We start from the raw sequence: 19,963 nt of genomic DNA on the forward strand, positions 1-19,963 counted from the left end.
GGTGCTTTCCGAGCTGACGTCATAGTAACAGCCAAACAAACTGAGGAAAAAAAAACACCCCTGGAGAACACACTCAATAAATTGTTAGGCATCACTTGTGATACCCAGAGTGAAACATCTGGGGGGGGGGGTTCAACCATGAAAGGAACAAGTTTAGGAGGAGGCAGGAGCTACTTTAATTTGGCCTTTTTATATTCAGTGTGTCTCCTGAGACAGTAATTCGACACACAGTGAATGAATCAGCTACATGTATGTTTTAAATGAGTCCACCAGATTTCAGAGTGCGCTTCTGAATATATCTGATTGTACAAATATCAGCACATGCCAACTCCACACACCTGTTCTTATGAAAAATTAACACTTCTCTTGAATATCTGTTGTGTAGGATCTAGATACTGCTGCTTACAAAACCAGTGGAGACACACCCACTTCCTACAGAACAATGCTCACAGTCAACAGTTTAATCTGGCTCCGAAACACGGCTTATATTTACAGCAGGTTGTAAATGGAACGTTTTTCAAAAAAAAATTTAGATTTGAAACAGGCAAGTCTTAAATAAGAACAATAAGGCCAAACAATAGCTAAGTAAAAGCAGTGAAAGGTAGCCAAGGACTGTCAAGTCAACTGGAAAATCCAAATTCACCACATGCTGAATTTATTACTTTTTCAGTCAAAGCCAGTGCTGTTGTATTGTCTATTGTTCATTTGTGAAAAGCATAAATCAACCATCAAGTCCCTGTTGAGCACTGGACAGCCCAGACCTAAATATTCAGAGTGAATGAGTAGGGGAAGGATGCAAAATCTAATTTAAACGACTTTTTACAATAAGATAAAAGTAAAAAAATATATTCTATTTATGTTCCAAGTCGCACAAAAAAATAAAATGATACACTTTACAGATAGTTTGTTTCCTCAAAAAGTTTCATGCACGTGCAAAACAACATCCCAGTGTCAGTAGTCGACTAGTCTGACTGAGATAACCGTTAGAGGTGAGAGGAAACACTTACTTCAGCAGACGAAGAACAAGCAGTGAGCCCTTCCAAGACGAAGACCTTTAGGTTTCCAACCTGCTGGAGAGGATGAGATGTGAAAGCAGCGGTTCTTTGTCCCTTTAGTACTCTCCTGGCTGTTTTCTCTGCTCCCCTCACAGCTGGCAGCGCGCTCCCGTCCCACTCCTCACCACGCTGAACAGCCAATGAGCGGCCGCCTCAGCATCCTGAACCCGCCCCCCTCCGGCCCAGTCACCAGGGTTACGAAAACACACCGCAGCCACGAGCTGGAAAGATCTTAGATCTGTGGATTATGAAACCCATCTATTTGATAGTCTGTTTCACAAAGTTTTATGCCTTCATATACATAAAGCCTAAGACTAAAACGGCAGTTCTTCATCAGAGTTTAGTAGATTATTGACCTCCAGAGAAGTCAGTAACTTTTTAAAATAAATTATCTATTCAAATCAATTTATTTATTAACTGTTCATTTTTCCAGACTGGGGTGCATTTTATTTCTCATAAGTAAAAGTTGAGGATACTTGAGGACTGGGAGTGTGTCTTTAAAGTTTGGTCAGCAATATTTTTGATACTCAAATTGAATGAAATGATGGTGTTATATGTGAAGATTAGTGAAGGCTAGTACTGCTGATTCCACTGAGTGTCAATTCTCTTTGTACCTTTTGTTTGCTGTTAACTCATGTGGACAACCATTTCCATCAGGCAATATCAGAGTCAGGTCCATTCACTCTTTTTAATCATGCAATGGCTGTTAGACAAAGTTAAAAGAGAAGCCAAAGAGAGCAAGATATTTTCTCACCATGTAGACAAAGTCAGTGATAAAACAATAGTGAATGTTCTTCCAAAGAAGCACAATATAAAGAAAATTTGACAGTATCCAGGTCTTCACTTGAGCCCAAAGCGTGACAAGCAAGAAATATGACTGAGACAAATATGTTTATAGTGTCCATGTATGTCATAACAGGTGTGTCCTGAATTTATGTGACATAAAATAGAAAAAAATTACTCAAAGTAGACCAAACATGTTTTTTCTTTCAGATGACTCAAACTACTTTTCTTCTGATTGTAGTTGTTTTTGCCTTGGCTTCTGCACCTCTTTCATTCCAAATCATCATCAAAATTTCACATTAATCTTTTTTCAATTCTTGATGTTTATGTACTGATGAGAATCTTGCATTTCAGCAAATATCCAGGTTGTTATGATGTGCTGGAGCCAGCCAATGAATCATCAACTAAGAGCCACGGTGACGGGCACATGGACTGACTTTATTCTTTTCCATCTGGCTAGTGAGTACCTTTTCACTGCCTTTCAGTATAATCACCATATTCCACACTAACCTTAGCCTAACCATTAGTCACAAAGAATTAGTAACTTATACATTGTTTTACACGCAGAAATATCTTTGTGGTAAATCTGGTGGCGCTGTGTGGCTACAGCAATTAAACTTAATGACCACATTTGGTAAACTAGTTTGCTTCAGACAGGTTTGGTAACAGGAGGGGTGTTTTAGGGAGGCAAATGTGATTTCATGAGGATGGCCACTTGTTTCGTCTGAGTAAACATCATTAAGTTACATCAGGAATAATATCAGGAAGTAATACCAGCAAACATATGTAGTGCTGGTAGAGGTCCCAGTTAGTAACTATAGTACCTTAGTGTCATTCTTTCAATCTACAATAAACAAATGTAATCATTTTTGTTTATTCTTATTTCAATTTGACATCCTAAATGAATACTGAAATTGTTAATGAATGGGCATCTCCTTACAAATTACTTGACCACACCACACGGGCTAAAATAGGCTGTTCTGTTGATACATTCCCTCACTGCATTGTTGTAATTGTCAAATCTGACTGCTGGAGGAAACTGCAGGCTTTTGACTCGCAAACAAAATGCCACTAATGACATGTTTGTAAAAAAGTTGCAGTACATTGGCTGCAAGAGCATGAAAACAGTAATGGACTCTGGTGTCTGGCTCCTCTGTAGGAATGAACTATGACCGAATTTGCATCTGTTTTATGTTCATCATAACACGATAGTGGACTGGTTTGACATGCACAGTTTAAATGATTTGGGCAAAAGAGAACACTAGCATAATATTAAATCTTAACCATTTATTCAGGAATGCACAAAATATAGCAGTTAACATACAATCTGAGTATACTTAATTCTTAAATTCTTACAAACATTAGGAACAAAATTTCTGAATACTCTTTTCATAAAGTATAAAATTTACACATATTGTACTGTAACGATGGATTTGCATTGAAAAGCACCTTCAGACTAGCTGTAACACCACAACAACAGGCCAGAGTCATACTGAAACCCACTTCATTTTACACTGACATTTGGCAATTGATTGTGCTGATGTCAAAGAAGAAAAAAAAGCTGTTCATCATATCTGATACACATCTGACTGTGCTCCTTCAAGTTCAGTCAGACCAGAAAATGTTCTCTCCCAAAACACAGGCCTTTATCAAAAACAGTAATATAGTCCATCATTGATCTATATCTGCAGGTAAAGCATTAAAACTGCAAACCCATGATAACACACTGTTGTTCAAGATATTGTGATCGTACAAGAAACATACTGTACACAGTACACTTTGGCAACAGAGTGTGGAAACAACTGTATGTAGGAAATAAAAAATCAAAACCTTTTTTTATAGACAAAAAAAGGCACACCAGCAACATGTGGGCTCACACATAAAATATGAATAGCATCCAAAAATATCTACATGGCAGCAACAGACTGTGCTTTTTAACTTCCACACTCAAATGCAGAGCGAGAGAAAATGAAACATGGCACATGGTTTAATATTACAGTATAATAAGGGCAAAGTTTTTACTACTTTGAACTTTCATCTCCACCCATTATTGTCAAACTCCCATCAAAATGAAGATATATTAAAACTGAGTGTAAGGTATTATTCTCTTAAGTGCTCTTTATGTTTAACAATCCCAGAGACTCATGGAGGCATAATGTACAAGAAACTCTGTGGCTTAACTTCAAAAACTACATAACTGAAGACTCGATCACACACTGTATATGTCACCCTGTGAAACAAGAAAGACAAAGTAAAAGGCAACTTAAGAAATGCTCTGTAATATTACTTATAGTTCATTTGCTGATGAAAGAAGATAACCAGCAGAACTATAAAAATAAATGCCATAAAGTTAATATGCTATGGTCAGTTTAGGCACTCAATGAAGTGATCTGTCCTTACTGAAAACTGTGTCTATCTGTCTGTTGACATTTTCTTTCCCTTAGTTTCCACATTATTTCTTACAGCTTTGAGTGAAACATATTGTATAAAATGGTGATGTAAGTTCTCTGTAGTACAAAAAGCTGGTTAATTGTTTTAAACCAGAACCAACAGATGAAAATGAATTAATTATTTTAATGAACTAATCCTTTAAATCCTTAACGAAAGATCAATAAATCATGGCTTCAATATCATCACAATGCTTTTCCTTCAAAATAATTAAAACACACTCCAGTGATAGCTTTGTGCTTCTTGATTTACACAAGGACATTATTCTGGTTTCATATTTCAGTCTGAAAAAAATTATTAGCAAGTGCATCCAATCTGTATTTCAATAACATGTATATCTTTAAAAACATATGAGACAGAAAGTTGAGATGTGCTGCATGTGTTCATGTACAGAATTTACATTAGGTGTTGCAGTGGGAGTTCAATTAAAGGCCTCCTATTCTGTTCCCAGTTTGGCGATCAGTTCATCGCAGATCTTGGTGAGCTCCTCGATCTCCTGATTCTGTGAGATAAAGAGGCAGGAAGAATTTTTAGAAACTGGTGGTAGAGCTGACAAGCCAGGACAGAAAGCCATCTCTGTAGAAGTACAATAAAAGTCTTTAGATCTCTACCTGGAGAAAAGGTTTCGCTGTAGCTTGTGAGTGTGTACGCCCATAGCTGCATTTCAAATACTAATTGGTTGAGCAGGGACGGGTATTTGACATCCATTAAGTACAAAACAGCAAATAGCATGCTTTTTTTATTATCTATTTTTCCATCTCATTTCCACCACATTGTGGTTTTGGTAAATGAAACACTGCCCCCTAGTGTTCAGTTACATGTTTCCAAATGTGCATTTATACAATCTGTCTCCAGTGCTTAGGTGTTGAAGCACCCTAAAGGAATAAAGGCTGCAGGGTGCCATACAGAGATCACTGTAAATGTCTGACTTATAATATTGCTGTAATCAAACGACGCCGTTAATCTGTGTAATCTGTGGGCTACATTGTGAGTTGGAGGAGGTTGATTTAGCTAGAAAATCAGATGGACTATCTAGTTTCACAAGACAGGAAAAGGGTACTTTTTCTGTGTACTGAAAATTTTGTGGTTCCTCTTTGTGCACAGAAACTAAAAGAGAAAACCAAATCAAATAAACAGACAGGAAACAACAGGTTCTGTGGAAATTGAGGTAGATGTTACATGTTTACAGTAATAATCCCTGAACATAACAATTGATTAGACCATAATAAATGAATTAAAACACAAGTTTAGATACACAACCTTACCTGAAATCACCTGCTAACATATTAATCACACCCATAAAGTTGTATACACCCACCCCCTTTGGCCTGCAAGCCCCACTGTGAGTGAAAAAATGGATGTTCAAACCTTATGTTTAGTTGCAGTGTAGTGTGTAGTGTAGTGTAGTGTTATCTTTTCATTGTTGTGCATTTTCGGATGTCATCCATTTAACCATCTATCTATCATCTTTAAGTCAGACAAATAAAATATTTAAACATTTTGTGTTCAGCTCCTTTTACCAGACTTTAGAGTTGATAAGAAAATGTAGAAACCACCATAGAAAACTTCATGCAAATCTCTCCATTTAAATCATGTTTACAGTCATCCTACCTTTTGAAGGACAGCTCTTTCAAGTGACTCCACCTTCATCTGCTCCTTCCTTAGGCTGGCGTTCAATGCAACACTCTCAGCGTTGGCCTTAGCACGTACCTGGGCTATCTCTTCATTAGCCCTGTGAGAGGGGGAGACAGAAGAAAGAGGAAAAGAAAGTGAGAATCAGCCTTGAACTCCAGTGGAAATCAAACACATATCTTATAATTGGAACTTGACCCTTACTTGTCCAATTTCTCCTCAGCATGCACCTTGAGGGTCTGGTACCGTTGCTCCTCCTGCTTGATCCGCATCAGGTAGTCCTGCGCACACTTCTTCAGCACCTCCTCATTCTGGTGAAATACATATAGAGAACTTCTAGTGATCTGGCCATTTAATTGAAGGTGGACTACACTTCATGAAGAGATTTATACATTAGCTCTACTGACCTTCTTGAAGCCCTCCAGAACTCCTTTCATGTTCTCATACCTCCTGAAGAGGTCAGCGAAGGAGCGCTCCACTGAGTTAAGGTCAGCCAGGGCCTGGTCCCTCTCTAGGGTCAACTGCCTGACTGACTTACTACAGGACAGGGTCTTCTGCTGCTGCTCATCCTCTGCAACCAACAGACAAGTCAAAATGTAAGAAAAAGGCTACATTATGCACACTACTTCTAGACTGAACTGAAACAGCACAGTCAACGCGGCTTTAAGTGTGTAGGTACATCAACAGATGCAAAAATACCATATGAGCACACAGTATGTTAATTGTGTAGATGTTAGCTCAAGAGACAGTGCAGCCAGAAAGTGTTACAGTAGTACATGGCAGCCATGAAAAATGCATATTATTTACAATGAAACGTGAGGTGTTATGCCTGTTAAATAAAATAAAACCAAAAACTACCACCACTAGGTGGCAGCAACTTACCAATCATTTGTGCCACCGTCTTCTCATATTCTGCAACAATTTTCCTGTTAAAGATAAGAGCAGAAAGCCATTCTCTGTCAACTTTGCATCTCCAAATCATTATCATCTCCAATCATACTTTTCGACATTCATGCGATGTGATGTTTTGTCAACAGGAAACAAGGTGCCAAAGTAATAGTGAAGCTTCATACCTCATCTCAAAAACCTCTGCTCTGCACTCCTCGTACTTCCTCTTCCAGTCATTGACCTCAATCTCTTTAGTGATGATCTGATTTGAAGAGAGGGTATGAAGGGAAAAAGAAATAAATTGCTTTGTTTAGATCTAAAAAAATGTTACCACAATCAAATTCACTTGACTCGGTCTGAGGGAGTGACATACCTCTTCTCTGATCAGGGTGAGCACTGCAGCCTTGTCCATCTCACTCAGAGGTACGCTGTCTTGCATCAGAGTTGCTGTGTCTGTGGGGTCACAGCTGGTTACCTTTGTTGCTTGGTTCATGGGTATCTCGCTCTGTGGAACATGCAGAAAACATGCATGCTCAGTCTGACAAGATCTGACATAAACCTCCATGATCCCCACATGTTGTAGGCAGATCCCTGTATGTATGTCACGAATCAGTTCTTCTGCTGTTTTTACTTTTCCTGTCAGACATTAGCACTCATCATCACATGAAGTCTTTGCAAACAGTGCTCGGTATGAACTGTTCACATTTTGTGTTGACATTATAAATCAAACATTTGTATAGCCCTGAAGTTGCAAGTGTGGTTATCTTAGATAAATATTGTGTGAGTAAAAACTATTTGATTCTTGTAGCAAAATTAGCTGGTGGGGCATCAGACTGCAACACAAACCAACTATTGTCTTAGTATGAAAAAAAAAAGTATGGCTTAACTATCTTATTCTCAATTGAGATGAGGAACAGTTGGTGCAAAACAAGCTGGTCATGTTTAAATATTCATACTGAGGTTCTTATAGTACTTACAATATCATCTTTCATACTGCAGGTGTCCTTTTCCTCCTGGTGATCTGCAATCTTGGTCTCAGGACCTTTGAGGAGAAAAAAAAAACAAATATTTCAGTGACAAATGACAAATGTTAACGGTTCTTACCTAAATTACAAAAAAGAATTACGTCCATACAGTAGCCCTCTCTATGTCAAAAACGTACCTGTACTTCAGAGTTAGGAATCTGGGCACTGCTTGTCTAGTTTTCATTGGACTGTCTTGTTTTCACAATGAAAAGATGGTGTAATACTTGCACCACTGACGCAGACTGCTTTTAATGCTGTGGGAAGCAGTTGTTCCACAGTGTAACATTTAAAACTTTCTTATATCCAGGACAGGGGTTCTGCTGAGTATGCCTGCTCTGTTTCTCTTCTTCATAACGTTTGACACATTCTTGGGAGATGCAGTCTCCAAAACTCCAACAGTAGTTGCTGAGAAAATTATGTAATTAAATCACTCTCCTTGTTCACATTTTCCAATTCAATTGGCACCTCTCTGGGGAGGCATACTTCTACAACACCATACCATACTGTGCATATTCTGATCTAAAATGGCATTTTACACTGTACCTCCTAAAAAACACTATTAAACTACTACATCAGAAGGGAACTTGTGAAGGTAGGTAGAGTAACAGTGACCAGATGCTATGACTGTAGATAAAATAACTTTGTCTACTGGTGACGTTTGCGTCACATAACAAAAGCATGCATGTCTTCCTGCAGCATCAGCACATTCCAGTGACTTAAAAATGACCTTAAGCTGCAGCTAACCCCTATCAAAAAGTCTAAAATTTTACACAACAGAGACAATCTGAAACCGACTGAGAAACATACCATCCATAACAGATACATCATCATCATACACCTGTTTTTTTACAGGCGCTTTATTGCATTCAGGTTCTCCTCTCTCCTCCTGGCTGTCTGGTTCCTGGGCCATGATGCCAGTGGAGGCCAGCTTCTCCTCATCAGTGGCATGATGAACCCGCTGAGTGATCTCTGGGGTCTGAACCACAACCTCGTCCTCCTCCTAGAGACGAGAGAACAAGATGTGACCCAAAGATAAGATGTAGTTTATGCTTTAAAAAGTGACTTGTTACAGGAGTAAATATATTTAGTTTGCAGGTTTAATGAAAACTTTTTTCTAGTGTGTAAAAAGTGCATATGCACCACTGTGGATTGAAACCTTTCATGAGCATTAATCACTGTCCAGGAGATCCAGTATAACTATAGGTTTAGTTAAAATATATTCCAACTGCTGTATGCTGTACGATAACACTGAAGGCCTTGACAAATTGTGTTAAGGTATCTTAGGTGCCCTATAGCTACACAGTATCTTGACAGTATCTCCTGAGAGTGGAGGAGGTGATAAATGTGAGGGCATGTGGGAGCAGCAGACTAATATTTGACTGCGCAATGATAAGTCACAGATCTGTCACTGTGCTAAGCCAGCACTGCAGAGCTGGAGACGCTGCTGATGCTCCTGTCAGCTTGTGTCACTGTGTGTGTGTGTGTGTGTGTGTGTGTGTGTGTTAAGAGGTGAGGCCAAGAGGTTGGACAGCTGCTGAATAATGGACATTGCGGCGTCACTGCAGTAAGGTGAAACATTTCAGCTGACACAACACACACACACACACACACACACACAAACACAGTCACTCATACAGCCAAATACTCATATTACCTGATTACACACGTCAAGCACCAAGGACTGGCTTTCATCATATTTCTGTACTTTACAGGAATTCCTACAAAACAAGCACACGATGACAATACAACAGTTAGAATCTAGACATTGAATCCTTAGAAATTTGAATTTTAATTCACTGTTTTTACAGCTATAAAGCTGCAAACATTTCTGTGCCTTGTTGCACAGCCCTGAAATCAGATGAGGTGCAGCAACATACATGTATGACCAAACTGGTGTTGCCCACCTTCTGGCAGGATCACAAGACAGGACAAATTAAATTGCTAATGTGAGAGGGGAATGGCTGAGGAAGACATTAATTTCCCTCACATGCTCCCTCAAAAGTCAGTTTGGACGCAGCACGTGCCATGATGAGAGTAAAATGGGAAGCGAGCATGCGTGAAGGAGAGCGTCGATAGTGAGAGTACTTACAACAGAAAACAGAGAAACTTGACTTGTTCAGATGTCCTGAGGCCGAGAGAAGTGGACGAAAGCAGAGATTTGGAGGTGGGGGAAGGAGGAGGGAGTTGCGCAACAGACACAAGGATGAAGGATGAAGGGGATACAGTGAGGGAAGGGAAGGGTTTTGATAAGGGAATGAAGAACAGGGGGAAGAGACAAAGGAGAGTGAGTGAGTGAGTGACTAAAGGTGTTCAGCTTAGCGTGTTAGACGCTCGGCAGATAGTTTAATGTTCGAGCATTAACACAAAATGCAGACAGCCCTTGAAAAGCTGAAACTGGTTTGAACACTGCAGCTATAAGCACTTTTAACAGCCTATATATAACTTGTTTAGGAATTGCATCAATGGTGAGTATGCAGTGTTAAGTGTTTTGGCGTGTGTTCAAAGCATTGTTTGGTAGGCATCCAAACACCCTCAGCCCAAGAAAGAACGATGACAAAATAGAAATTATATTAACTGAAATTTGAATTTACATTTTTTTAGCTTCTGGGGCAAGACAGGAAGATTGTGAACATATGGATGGAAATTCAATCTCAAACCATTTCTCTGCTGACTTACTTGATTGTCCTCTCTTTGCTTTTCTTGGGAATCTGCCTCACTTTCTTCTCAGCAGGCGGGTGCCCTGCTTTCTGTTTGCCTCCGTCTTTCACTTTTTTCTCAGGCTGAGCTGCGCTACTGGATGTGTCCTCTGTGCTCAGGCTTTTGGAGGGTTTGAAAGGGTCCACAGAGTCATCAAAATTATCTGGGTCGAAGCTGTAGGAGCCCTTAGGGAGCACCGGAGAGCTGCTCATCTTGTCATTGCTACCAAATGGATTGAAGTTCGGGTCATCCCACTGACTGGGATCAAAGTTATATGTTCCTGTTTTAGGAATGGGAACATCGTCAAGGTTCAGAGGCGCAGAAGAGTCTGAAACTGGCAAAGAAGTTTCTAGAAGGGGATCTGATGCAGGTTCTGATATTGACTGGGAAATTTGTTCAGATGCTGGTTGAGAAACTGGCTCCGACACTGTGGGTTCTGGTGCAGGTTTGCTGGAAACCTCTGATCCTTTGGGTCTCTGCTTCTTAGCTGCGAGTTTGCTGATTGTCTTTTTTCCACCTAATTTCCTCGGTGGTAGCTTGCTGACCGTCCCCTCATCTAGACCAAACTCCAGCATGACAGGTTTTGCCTCTGACAAAGACTCTGTCACCTCCGTTTCTACTGAAGCTGCTGAGCCGGCCTCACAGACGGGCAATGAGCTACCAAGTGGCTCAAGTCTAGGTGGAGAGCTTGAACCGCACGGTGGAGGAGAGTTTTGGATTTTTGATCCGCCGCTGGTGAAGGGGTTAAAGCCGTCATCTATCTGGTCAGGGTCAAAGTTGTATGTGGCCGTAGGAACAGGAAGTTCTTGTTCCTCATTTGTTTCAGCAAGCTCGTTCAGTGAGGCCTTCATTTTCAGAGATGGGGGCTTAGATTTGCTGGTTTTAGTCTTTCGAGTAGGTTCTGCCTGATTGGGGAGGCCATTGCACTCTGGTTCTGGTTCTGACACAGAAAGAGGTTTTTCCTCAGGGGGCTCCAGAGCTTGGTTGAGTGCAGGTTCACAGCTTTGTACTGAGTCTGGTTCTGGGGCTGGATCAAGAGCTGGAGTCAGAGCCAGATCTGGGACAGGATCCGCAACCAGGATTGGGGCTGGGGCTTGGAATGGCTCAGAGGATGGAGCTGTGCATTTAGCAACTTCAGGAGTTTCCTCCATTGAGGGTGAATCAGGGACAGGCACAGAGCCAGAAGCTTCTGGAAGATTTTCTGTTTGTTCTGCCTCCAGCGTCTGCATGTTTATTTCCAGTGGGCCACCCATGGGGACTGCAGGCTCATCCTGACCCATGTTGCGGCCGAGCAAAATATCCTGATCCCAGACAGGAGCAGTGACTATCAGGTGCTCCTCCTGATCCAAGTCTGAAGAACAAATGAGAGAAAAAACGCCAGAATTAACCTTTAAAAACATATTAACATTTTCAAAATGCAACAATTAAAACTACACACACACATTTGCTGCACATGACGAGCTCTCCAATCAAATCTAAACTCAGATAAAGGTGATATCTGATTGGCTCTCTGAAAGCAGGTTACTAGCCAGCCGACTGTTCCAATTGCTGCTGTTGCCATGGCGATGTCTTACTATGAGGCCCATCACATTTAAACCCAAGAAGTGCATTGAAAAATACAAATAAAAAGTACTATGATTTATTTTTATGTGTTGTTAGTTGAGGACAGCGGCTGCTACAGCATTATTATTACCTCCAGGGCCCCTTTTGACACATCAACATATTTCACTATGCTCCTTGCCATTTTCATGTAATATTATGTTGCTAGGAGACTAGCACAGCCTGCTGTGTTTCTACCTACTTCCATTCGCATTAGCGTGTCGCTCGAGTGGCATTTTCAAAGTATTCCTGCCATCCAACATGCCCATGCAAACATGTCCTCATCCGTATCCACATGCATATTCAATACAGTGTTTTGTTAGAGAGCTCTTTTTGTTCCCTCACTCTTGTGTTTGTACAGAGGCAGGACATGTCAGAGCAAGGATAAAACTCCCTCAGCTGCAGTGCCTGTTTGTGATAATACACAAATCTTGTTGTCTCATTTGATTAATAAGATTCACTGTTTTGCATCTGTTGAACATTTTATTATGATATTTTTTGTTATGACTTTCTTAAGAGTAAAAGTACCACATATTTGTGCACAGTACTTGTTTGATTACACTGATCTCTTTCAGTATCTTGGAAAAACAAAACATTGTGAAATGTCAGGTACCCATCTGTTAATGTAATCAGTTTAAGGTGTGGCGCCTTTCCGTCACAAAGTCTTCAACTATCTATTAAATATTTAAAGCATGATAACGTATAGACTGACTCTGATGTAGTAATGGAGACTCTGGATGGGCACAGGCAAACACAGCCATCATGTTTACGTTAAAAGAAGTTTCTAGAGGCGCTTTAGTTCCCTGTCTGCCAAGACTAAAACTTCCACTTCCAACAGCTAGCTAGAGGGGATGTTTGCGGTTGAAACAAAAGTGAAGCACTTTTGCGAAATGTTGCTGGAGCTGTTTTACAGGAAGGATTTAATCCCACCGCCACCAACAACAACAACATCAGCAGCTTTGCATCGATGCATGGTCTCCAAAAAAACCTCCTTAATAAAGAGAGCTGCGTGATGGTTTCAGCCTGATAATAAGCTTTGTTCAGTCACTCCCCTCATTGTGACCTCTATCAGTGACCAGTGCAAAACAGGGCAAGCCAAAGCTTTTGTTGAACCTGTTGAATTCCAGAGCAAAGGCCATTCCCACACTCTCCTATAGACTCCTCCTCTCAGTAGTCAAATGACAATGACTGTGCTTCCGCCATCATCACACCCAAAACCCACCCAAAATCCCAACTCAGTGCACATACAAGCTTACATACCAAGCATGCAGGATGGCTTATGTATTAGGTAACCTTTGGTACCTGTAATAAAGCACTGCATTGTGCATTTGATAGCATATAATACATAAAACATTTGAATACTTTACTGACTAGTCACGGCTTATAGAAAAGGCAGGTAAATTCTTATTGAAAGTTGACATGCAGTAGATAGGTACATTCCTGTGACAGCAGACTGCATATGTATCCAATTACTCAGGCATGGTGAACTTGATACTTTGTGTGCACAGTTCAGACACAGTAGTGGAATTCAAATATGCCCAAATGATTGTTTTAACATATAAAGATGATTTAGTTGACACATTTTAGGCACATTGTTTCTTTCGTTGACTATAAAGATAAACACATGCACACACATGTGATGTCTGAACATTAGTGCAACATCGAAAAGACTAGTTTCCATGGCAACTTCAAGGAGGGACATTGTCTATTATATGTGCTGTCTACTTGAAAACATATTTCTTCTGTTCTGTTTTGTTCTGTTCAGTATCTGTGATGTTAATGAGAACCTTCAGTTACCCCCGAGGTGTTACTGTGGCGTGTTTACATCTTGGACGACTCATGTCAGCTTTCTCCCTTTGTCTCTCTCTGTCTGTTATTTGCTCAGCTGTGGCCTCACCTGTTTTGTCAGCATCGGTGTTGTTGTTCTCCAGCTCTCCTGGGAAGGTCGGGGGAGTGCGGACAGGAGTTGCTGCTTCTGGAGTGTCAAAATGACCCTCTGAGTCAGAGCTGTTGTAGTCACACACACATACAAAGAAAGAGAGAGAGAGAGAGAGAGGGAGAGAGAGGGAGCATTAACTTTCCGAAACATTCAAAATATGAGAGAGGAGAACAGAAAAAACCTTTATATAACTGTGGAATTATCATTACAAACACTGAGAGCAGAGGATAAAAAAACTGATGACTCTCAAAAGCAAAAGGGTGAATTAGCAATGTGAACTGCAACAGAGCTTTACAAACCTGCATAAACAGAACTGCACTAACTGCATTAAAATGTAAAGTATAAGGACAAATGTAGTTCATCTTTATTCCATCACAAACTTATCATAATATTGCCAGTATATGGAATATTATTTGATTCCAGATACTGTAGGATTCATGGCTTCATGGCTTGTGACCCTAAAAAGTGAATGTGTGTCTATTCGCAAACCCTCATCATAACTTTTTGTTCCAGCCAGGGAGAGGCTGTTCCCTTCTTGTATTGCTTTATGCAGCAAACAGCATCTTGCATGACTGTAGAATGATCTTGTCAACCTCCCAGGTTGGGTGACATTAATCTAAGGGATGATGCCACAAAATGAAACCTGAAATGAACTGAATGTAATCATACACACAATTTAGTAACTTCAGTTTTCGTTGATTTGTGCCAGTAAAGGGGAGAGAGTAGATGATAGATCGAATAAAAGACATATAGAGGAAGAGGAAGCAGGGCAGCTTACTATTTCCTGTTTCATTGTAAGAACCGTGCAGTACCAATTGTAGCACAACTTAAAAGCTAGAATTGTTGTATTCATTTTAAATAAAGATGCAAACATTGCACCAGGATACAGTTTGCAATATATAGCACATTAACCCTTTTCCACACCAGCTTGTGATTTCAGTGCTGCAGTGTAATGGCATTCAGTTTGATCTGATCACTTCAGGAAGCTACATGAGACTCCAGGAGATAGCTACGTTACTCTGGTTAAATAACTGCTGATCTGCTGAGATAGTAAACAAGTAAACAAACACGGATTCTGGCATTTAGTGACTTAACACTCCAGGGTAGTGATACAGTATCTGGTCAATAAAATGTTAAAAGTGTGGGAGGGAGCACAAAAAAGCAGTTGTGAATCTTTGTGTCTACTCCGGAACAATGGCCGAGATGATAGTGCTATCAAAGCAGACACGAGGAGCAGAGACACAAACGCCACAATGCCTGGAGCATGTGTCATCATCTCTGTGTTTGCAATGATTACATCATTAAACTAAACTGTGCCTGACTGCAGGTGCTGGAGTGTGCGTTATTTCTGTAAAGCCACAGAAATGAAGATAGACCGGTGAGGCTGAGAAAAACATTCTGTCACAGGCTAAACCATAGCCACACCAGAGATGTGTCAGCACTGCATGACAACATATTGTATTTCTCCATGTATACAAGAAATTGTCCATGCAGGTAAGACAACAGATTTTTTTCTCATCTCTTCCTCCCCCAGAGTGATTCCTCAACCTGACAGGTAGACATATGAACACATATTCATGTACACACATGTTGAAATGCCCCCCCTTCCTCCAGTCCAGACAGTGTGAATCACAGTGTCAGTTAGTCTCCGGGGCTCCAGAGCAACACTTGCCTGCAGCCTTGAGATTTCTCCTCCTCCTCCTCCCCTTCCTCCCTTCTCTCTCCACGTTGCTCTCTCTCCTCACAGGCCCCCTGCCCCTCTTCATCCTCCTCTTCTCCCTCTCCCCCACGCACCGCCGTCCACGTCCATTTGGCCCACGACACAGGTGACAGCCAAGACATCACTCCTCTTCCCACGAGGGGAGATTGGGGAGTTCCTCAAACCTTCTGTCGACTCACTGTTGGCCACTGATCTGCTTTCCAGCTCTGGACTGATCCTTTTTCTGCTTCTTTCTTCCTCAGATTCCCACCCTGGCAACAGCTCTCACATCTTTCCGCAGAGCTTCTCTCTTCACATGAGTTCCCTGTTTCCCATGAAAGGAAGGAGGCATTTCCTCTCCACACCTCTATTTGTATTTTCTCAGTCTTAAAATCACAAATACGTCAGCTGCCTTCTCTATATTCTCTTTTTTCCAGTCACGCTCCCTCTCCCCTCTGCCTCTGTGGCAGAATACCACAGCTCTGATCAGCTGGTCTCCAAAATGCTGCTCTCACTCTCTCCTCCTCTCAACCCCCCTCCAACCTCCCCCCTCCCCTCCCCACCACATCAGGCCGGTCCACTGGCAGAAAACACAGAGGGGGGAAGGCAGGAAGCTTGAATGCAGCTTTTCTGTGCTCAGATAAATAAGTTCCCCTGCGGCTGGAGAATGGTACTTCCCTGTCAGGCAGCTCTTCTACTCCGAAGCAGAAGGAGGGAGTCAGAAAACAAACACAGAGGGAGGAAGAGGAGGAGCTGAACTGTTGGGGCTCCACATTTTATAGCACAGAGAGAGGTTAGGAATGTGGGGCTGGATCTTAAAGCCTTCTTTGCCCCCCCTCCCCAGGCTGTTTAACAGTTAACTGTTTCTCCCATCCAGTGGCAGGCTGGCATGCATGACCAGGGGAACCAGTTCTGTTGGATTGCCTCAGGTTCTCTACCTGGACCAGATTCAATTTGTCTGAGGTAATGTTTCAGACCACTGTACTGGCAGGCAACCATGGCCCTCAATTCACCCATTAACACACACAGCACCATGAAAAACAGTTTTCCAGTGTAACTAAAACTGCAAAAAATAAAAATCCAGAAACATCCACAAGTGTCAACAGAGGACTCCCGATGTTGACCAAGAGACACTTGTCATATAAAGGATAAACACCTTATGGGAAAAGGTAGTAGCATAACCAAAGGTGGTTTGTATTTGAGTAAATGCCAATTAGCAGCAGTTATCAGCTATAAAGTAAAACCTCCAATCACCTCTTTTATATGTGAGTTCTTAAAGCCAAAATGAAACACATATGAGAGCCCTAAAGTGGATACAGATTCCCTGTGTAAAGAATAGGTTCAAATCTATTCTAAAGGAATTCTCATATTTCCATGGATATAAGCCTCTATAATCACTCCTCCTGTTCATACTGACGGTAAAGATATCCCTTTGTAATGCTATTCCAGTGTAAAATATCCATGTTTGTACATGAGCAAAATAGATATCAGTATCAGCCCCCAAAATCCATTATTGACTGATATATGCTGTGGACTGTCTGCAGGGCTAGTATCAAAATGAATTATTATAAAATATTTATATAATTGATAAAGCATTAGAATTATTTATTAAATCACAAAAAATTGTTGAAAATGAGGAGTTACAAGTTGAAATCAACCGACAAGTGTTCATTCGAAATACCCTATAAATAGCTAATATGACCCATGTTTGAAGCAGCATTTACTATGGTAATGAAGTTTCTTTAAAGTACACCTACATAGTATCTGATGTTTTTTGTGCTGTGATTGTTGTTATATAATACAACAATGCATCTTCTGTGCATTGCTTTCTAATATTGCGCTCCATTGCAAAAAGCTCAAAGGTTTGACTTGGCCACAGAGCAGCAGCTTAACTCCTCCTGAATTCCCATCGAGGAGCAGAGCGAGACACACGTGCCTCAGTCAGCCTCAGAGTTTCCACATTTGACCAGAAAGGGTGGAGTTTGTCCTCTGCCCACTTATTTACCGTCTGGGTCTGGTGGAGCTCGTGGAGCTGGGGTGAGGGTGATGGGGATCCTAACCTGCACTGATCAATGCGCAGGTAGTAGTTAAAGGGGTAGTTCAAAGAGATTATCACTAGAGCGTGGAGATCAATCAGTGGCTTTACTCTGAGGAGTTAGCATCTCTTTCTTGTCTGTGAAATGTTTGCTCACAAAAGTAGCAGGCTTTCCTGTTTTTGAAGTTACTGAGCCATAATGGAGACCCTTAATAGCTCAGGCTTATTAGAACAAAAGACTTCTGTCTTCCCATGTGTTATGAGTGGTAATACTGGTCAGTAATCCTTTATCAACATTTGGGTCAGATGTAACTAATAGATAAAGCTACAACACATGAGAAACCTTAAAGGGAAGGTGTGAAAGTGGTGTGTTTTCTACATCAGTGGAGTTTTTTTCAACAATAAATTGATGTCTAAATGTGGAAAGAGCGTTAAAGACTTTGTTTCCATGGATTCAGTGTTTATCTCAAATTACTCTCTGCACCAGTGGTGAGGGACCAGAAAACTCACGGTAGCCAACGGTAAGTAGGTTACATAAGAAAGCCTCCCTATCACCATCCCTAACACAAAATCATAAGCAGTGGCACTCACACAGGACACTGGTGCTTTTCTAGTCTAAAAATGGCATCAATAAACATCAGAAGATAGTGTGAGGCAGCTGTGTGTGTGTGTGTGTGTGTGTGTGTGGGGGCTCCAGATAAAAGAGCAACCTATTCTTAAAGGCTGCTCTACCACCACCACAGCTATCAGGGCTCCTGCCAAGAAGCCTGACGCTCCTACCAAAATCCAAACACAACTCAAAAGAGCTCAGATTTCAAACACAGTGGGAGGAACCTGAAAGGCATTTTTTGAGAAAGTCTCTAAAACTAGAAGGAAAAACAATCTGGCTTCCCCAGAATATTGTGGTGTTTTTCTCAGCTCACACAGCAGCTCAAATTCTGCCTGTCTCAGAACAAATATGACTGATGACACATTGTCAGTGAGTCTTAACATCCCCTGACAGCATTTTCCTGACAAGGCTGTCCTGTAACTTCACAGTTCAAGTCTCTGAAAGAAGGTAAAGCAATGCAAAATTGTGATTATATTCACATAATGTATTTATACTGTATCTACAGTATAATACTTTAAATACACTCATGCCATAAATAGAAATGTGTTTCAGTTTTAAAAGACAATAGTGGAGCCACAGTATTACATAACAGCTCTTCCTCTGGAGCCCGAAATAAGAGCAGACACAAAGAGAGATGGCTTGGTCTTGGCAAGTCTGCAAACTACAAAAACTGCAAAATGGGGGAAAAGTTGAAGATGGAGGAGGAGGAGTAGGAAGGAAGTGAGTCAAAGTGTGACCAGAAGAATAGTTATGAGTGTGTTTGAGGAACAGTGGAGGGATGGGAAAGAAGAGTGGAGCAAGGGCCATTGACAAAGATGATGTGTGCAACAACTGGTCTATATTATTTGCAATCAGCAGTCTTCACTTCTGCCTTATTATAACAACAAGGGAATCTAATGTGTTGGCCCCTAAACAGCAAATGTAGACAGCTGGAAATGACACAAACTGAAAACCATGAGATGAGCACTCATCAACCAGCAGCAAACTCTACCCGCAACTGGCAGAAACCTTTTAGTTTTGACTTAAACTTATGACCACATCCTGCCAGAAATTACTTTAAGTACTCTCCAGTCCCAAAAGTACTGTTTAGCCTGGGCCACAGCACTCCTCTCAGTTCTACTCTGAGCTGTCAAATGGACAAAATCAGTGTGTTACATTGACATCTAGTGGTCAGAGAACATAATAACACATGGACAGTTGCACCTCTGTTTAGAAATAACCATTGCGCAAAATGCTGTTTACAAATTCTCACAGAAAAAAAGCATCATCACTTCAATGTTCATACACAAACCTGAAATAAGCATATGGCATCTATTATGTGACTTGAACAAACTCCATTAATATTCAACACCACTGCACACAAGAAACTGTTTGTATATGTAACATGTGATGACATGTACAGTTTATATATTTATGTAATAAATTAAAGATCCATTCATCTGCATATAAGTGTAGCCTTGGTCATAATCCAGATGTACATAAGTCTCCATTATGACAACGGTCCATGAATTAGTATGAGATATATGGTGAATTGAAACTTTTGAAGCCAAATT

The 19,963-nt window shown here is 40.9% G+C and overlaps 2 protein-coding genes across 4 annotated transcripts in view; both read right to left on the bottom strand.

Moving 5' to 3' along the window:
- Nucleotides 1–1,176, bottom strand: part of LOC108899702 (lysyl oxidase homolog 2A-like) — a 28,531-nt gene extending 27,355 nt beyond the window's left edge. The window contains 1 exon segment of the mRNA XM_051074615.1: nt 1,008–1,176. The gene's annotated coding sequence lies outside the window, so the exon portion shown is untranslated.
- Nucleotides 1,177–3,110: 1,934 nt separating this feature from the next.
- LOC108899637 (transforming acidic coiled-coil-containing protein 1) overlaps nt 3,111–19,963 on the bottom strand; it is a 29,032-nt gene continuing 12,179 nt past the window's right edge. For 2 of the 3 annotated variants that reach the window (XM_051074757.1, XM_018700181.2), the window contains exons 2-13: nt 14,025–14,134; nt 10,508–11,879; nt 9,486–9,549; nt 8,639–8,831; nt 7,784–7,848; nt 7,180–7,311; nt 6,992–7,068; nt 6,801–6,844; nt 6,326–6,489; nt 6,123–6,229; nt 5,898–6,018; nt 3,111–4,788 (exon numbers count right to left, since the gene is read on the bottom strand). In XM_051074757.1, coding sequence (XP_050930714.1) covers nt 4,723–4,788; nt 5,898–6,018; nt 6,123–6,229; nt 6,326–6,489; nt 6,801–6,844; nt 6,992–7,068; nt 7,180–7,311; nt 7,784–7,848; nt 8,639–8,831; nt 9,486–9,549; nt 10,508–11,808 — 2,334 coding nt within the window. In that variant the 5' untranslated portion in view covers nt 11,809–11,879; nt 14,025–14,134 and the 3' untranslated portion in view covers nt 3,111–4,722. Of the gene's footprint in view, nt 4,789–5,897; nt 6,019–6,122; nt 6,230–6,325; nt 6,490–6,800; nt 6,845–6,991; nt 7,069–7,179; nt 7,312–7,783; nt 7,849–8,638; nt 8,832–9,485; nt 9,550–10,507; nt 11,880–14,024; nt 14,135–15,738; nt 16,300–19,963 lie in introns of those variants that run through there. The other variant, XM_018700179.2, reaches the window with a different exon arrangement.

This window comes from Lates calcarifer, linkage group LG12, assembly GCF_001640805.2.
Source record: "Lates calcarifer isolate ASB-BC8 linkage group LG12, TLL_Latcal_v3, whole genome shotgun sequence".
Classification (NCBI taxonomy): domain Eukaryota; kingdom Metazoa; phylum Chordata; class Actinopteri; family Centropomidae; genus Lates; species Lates calcarifer.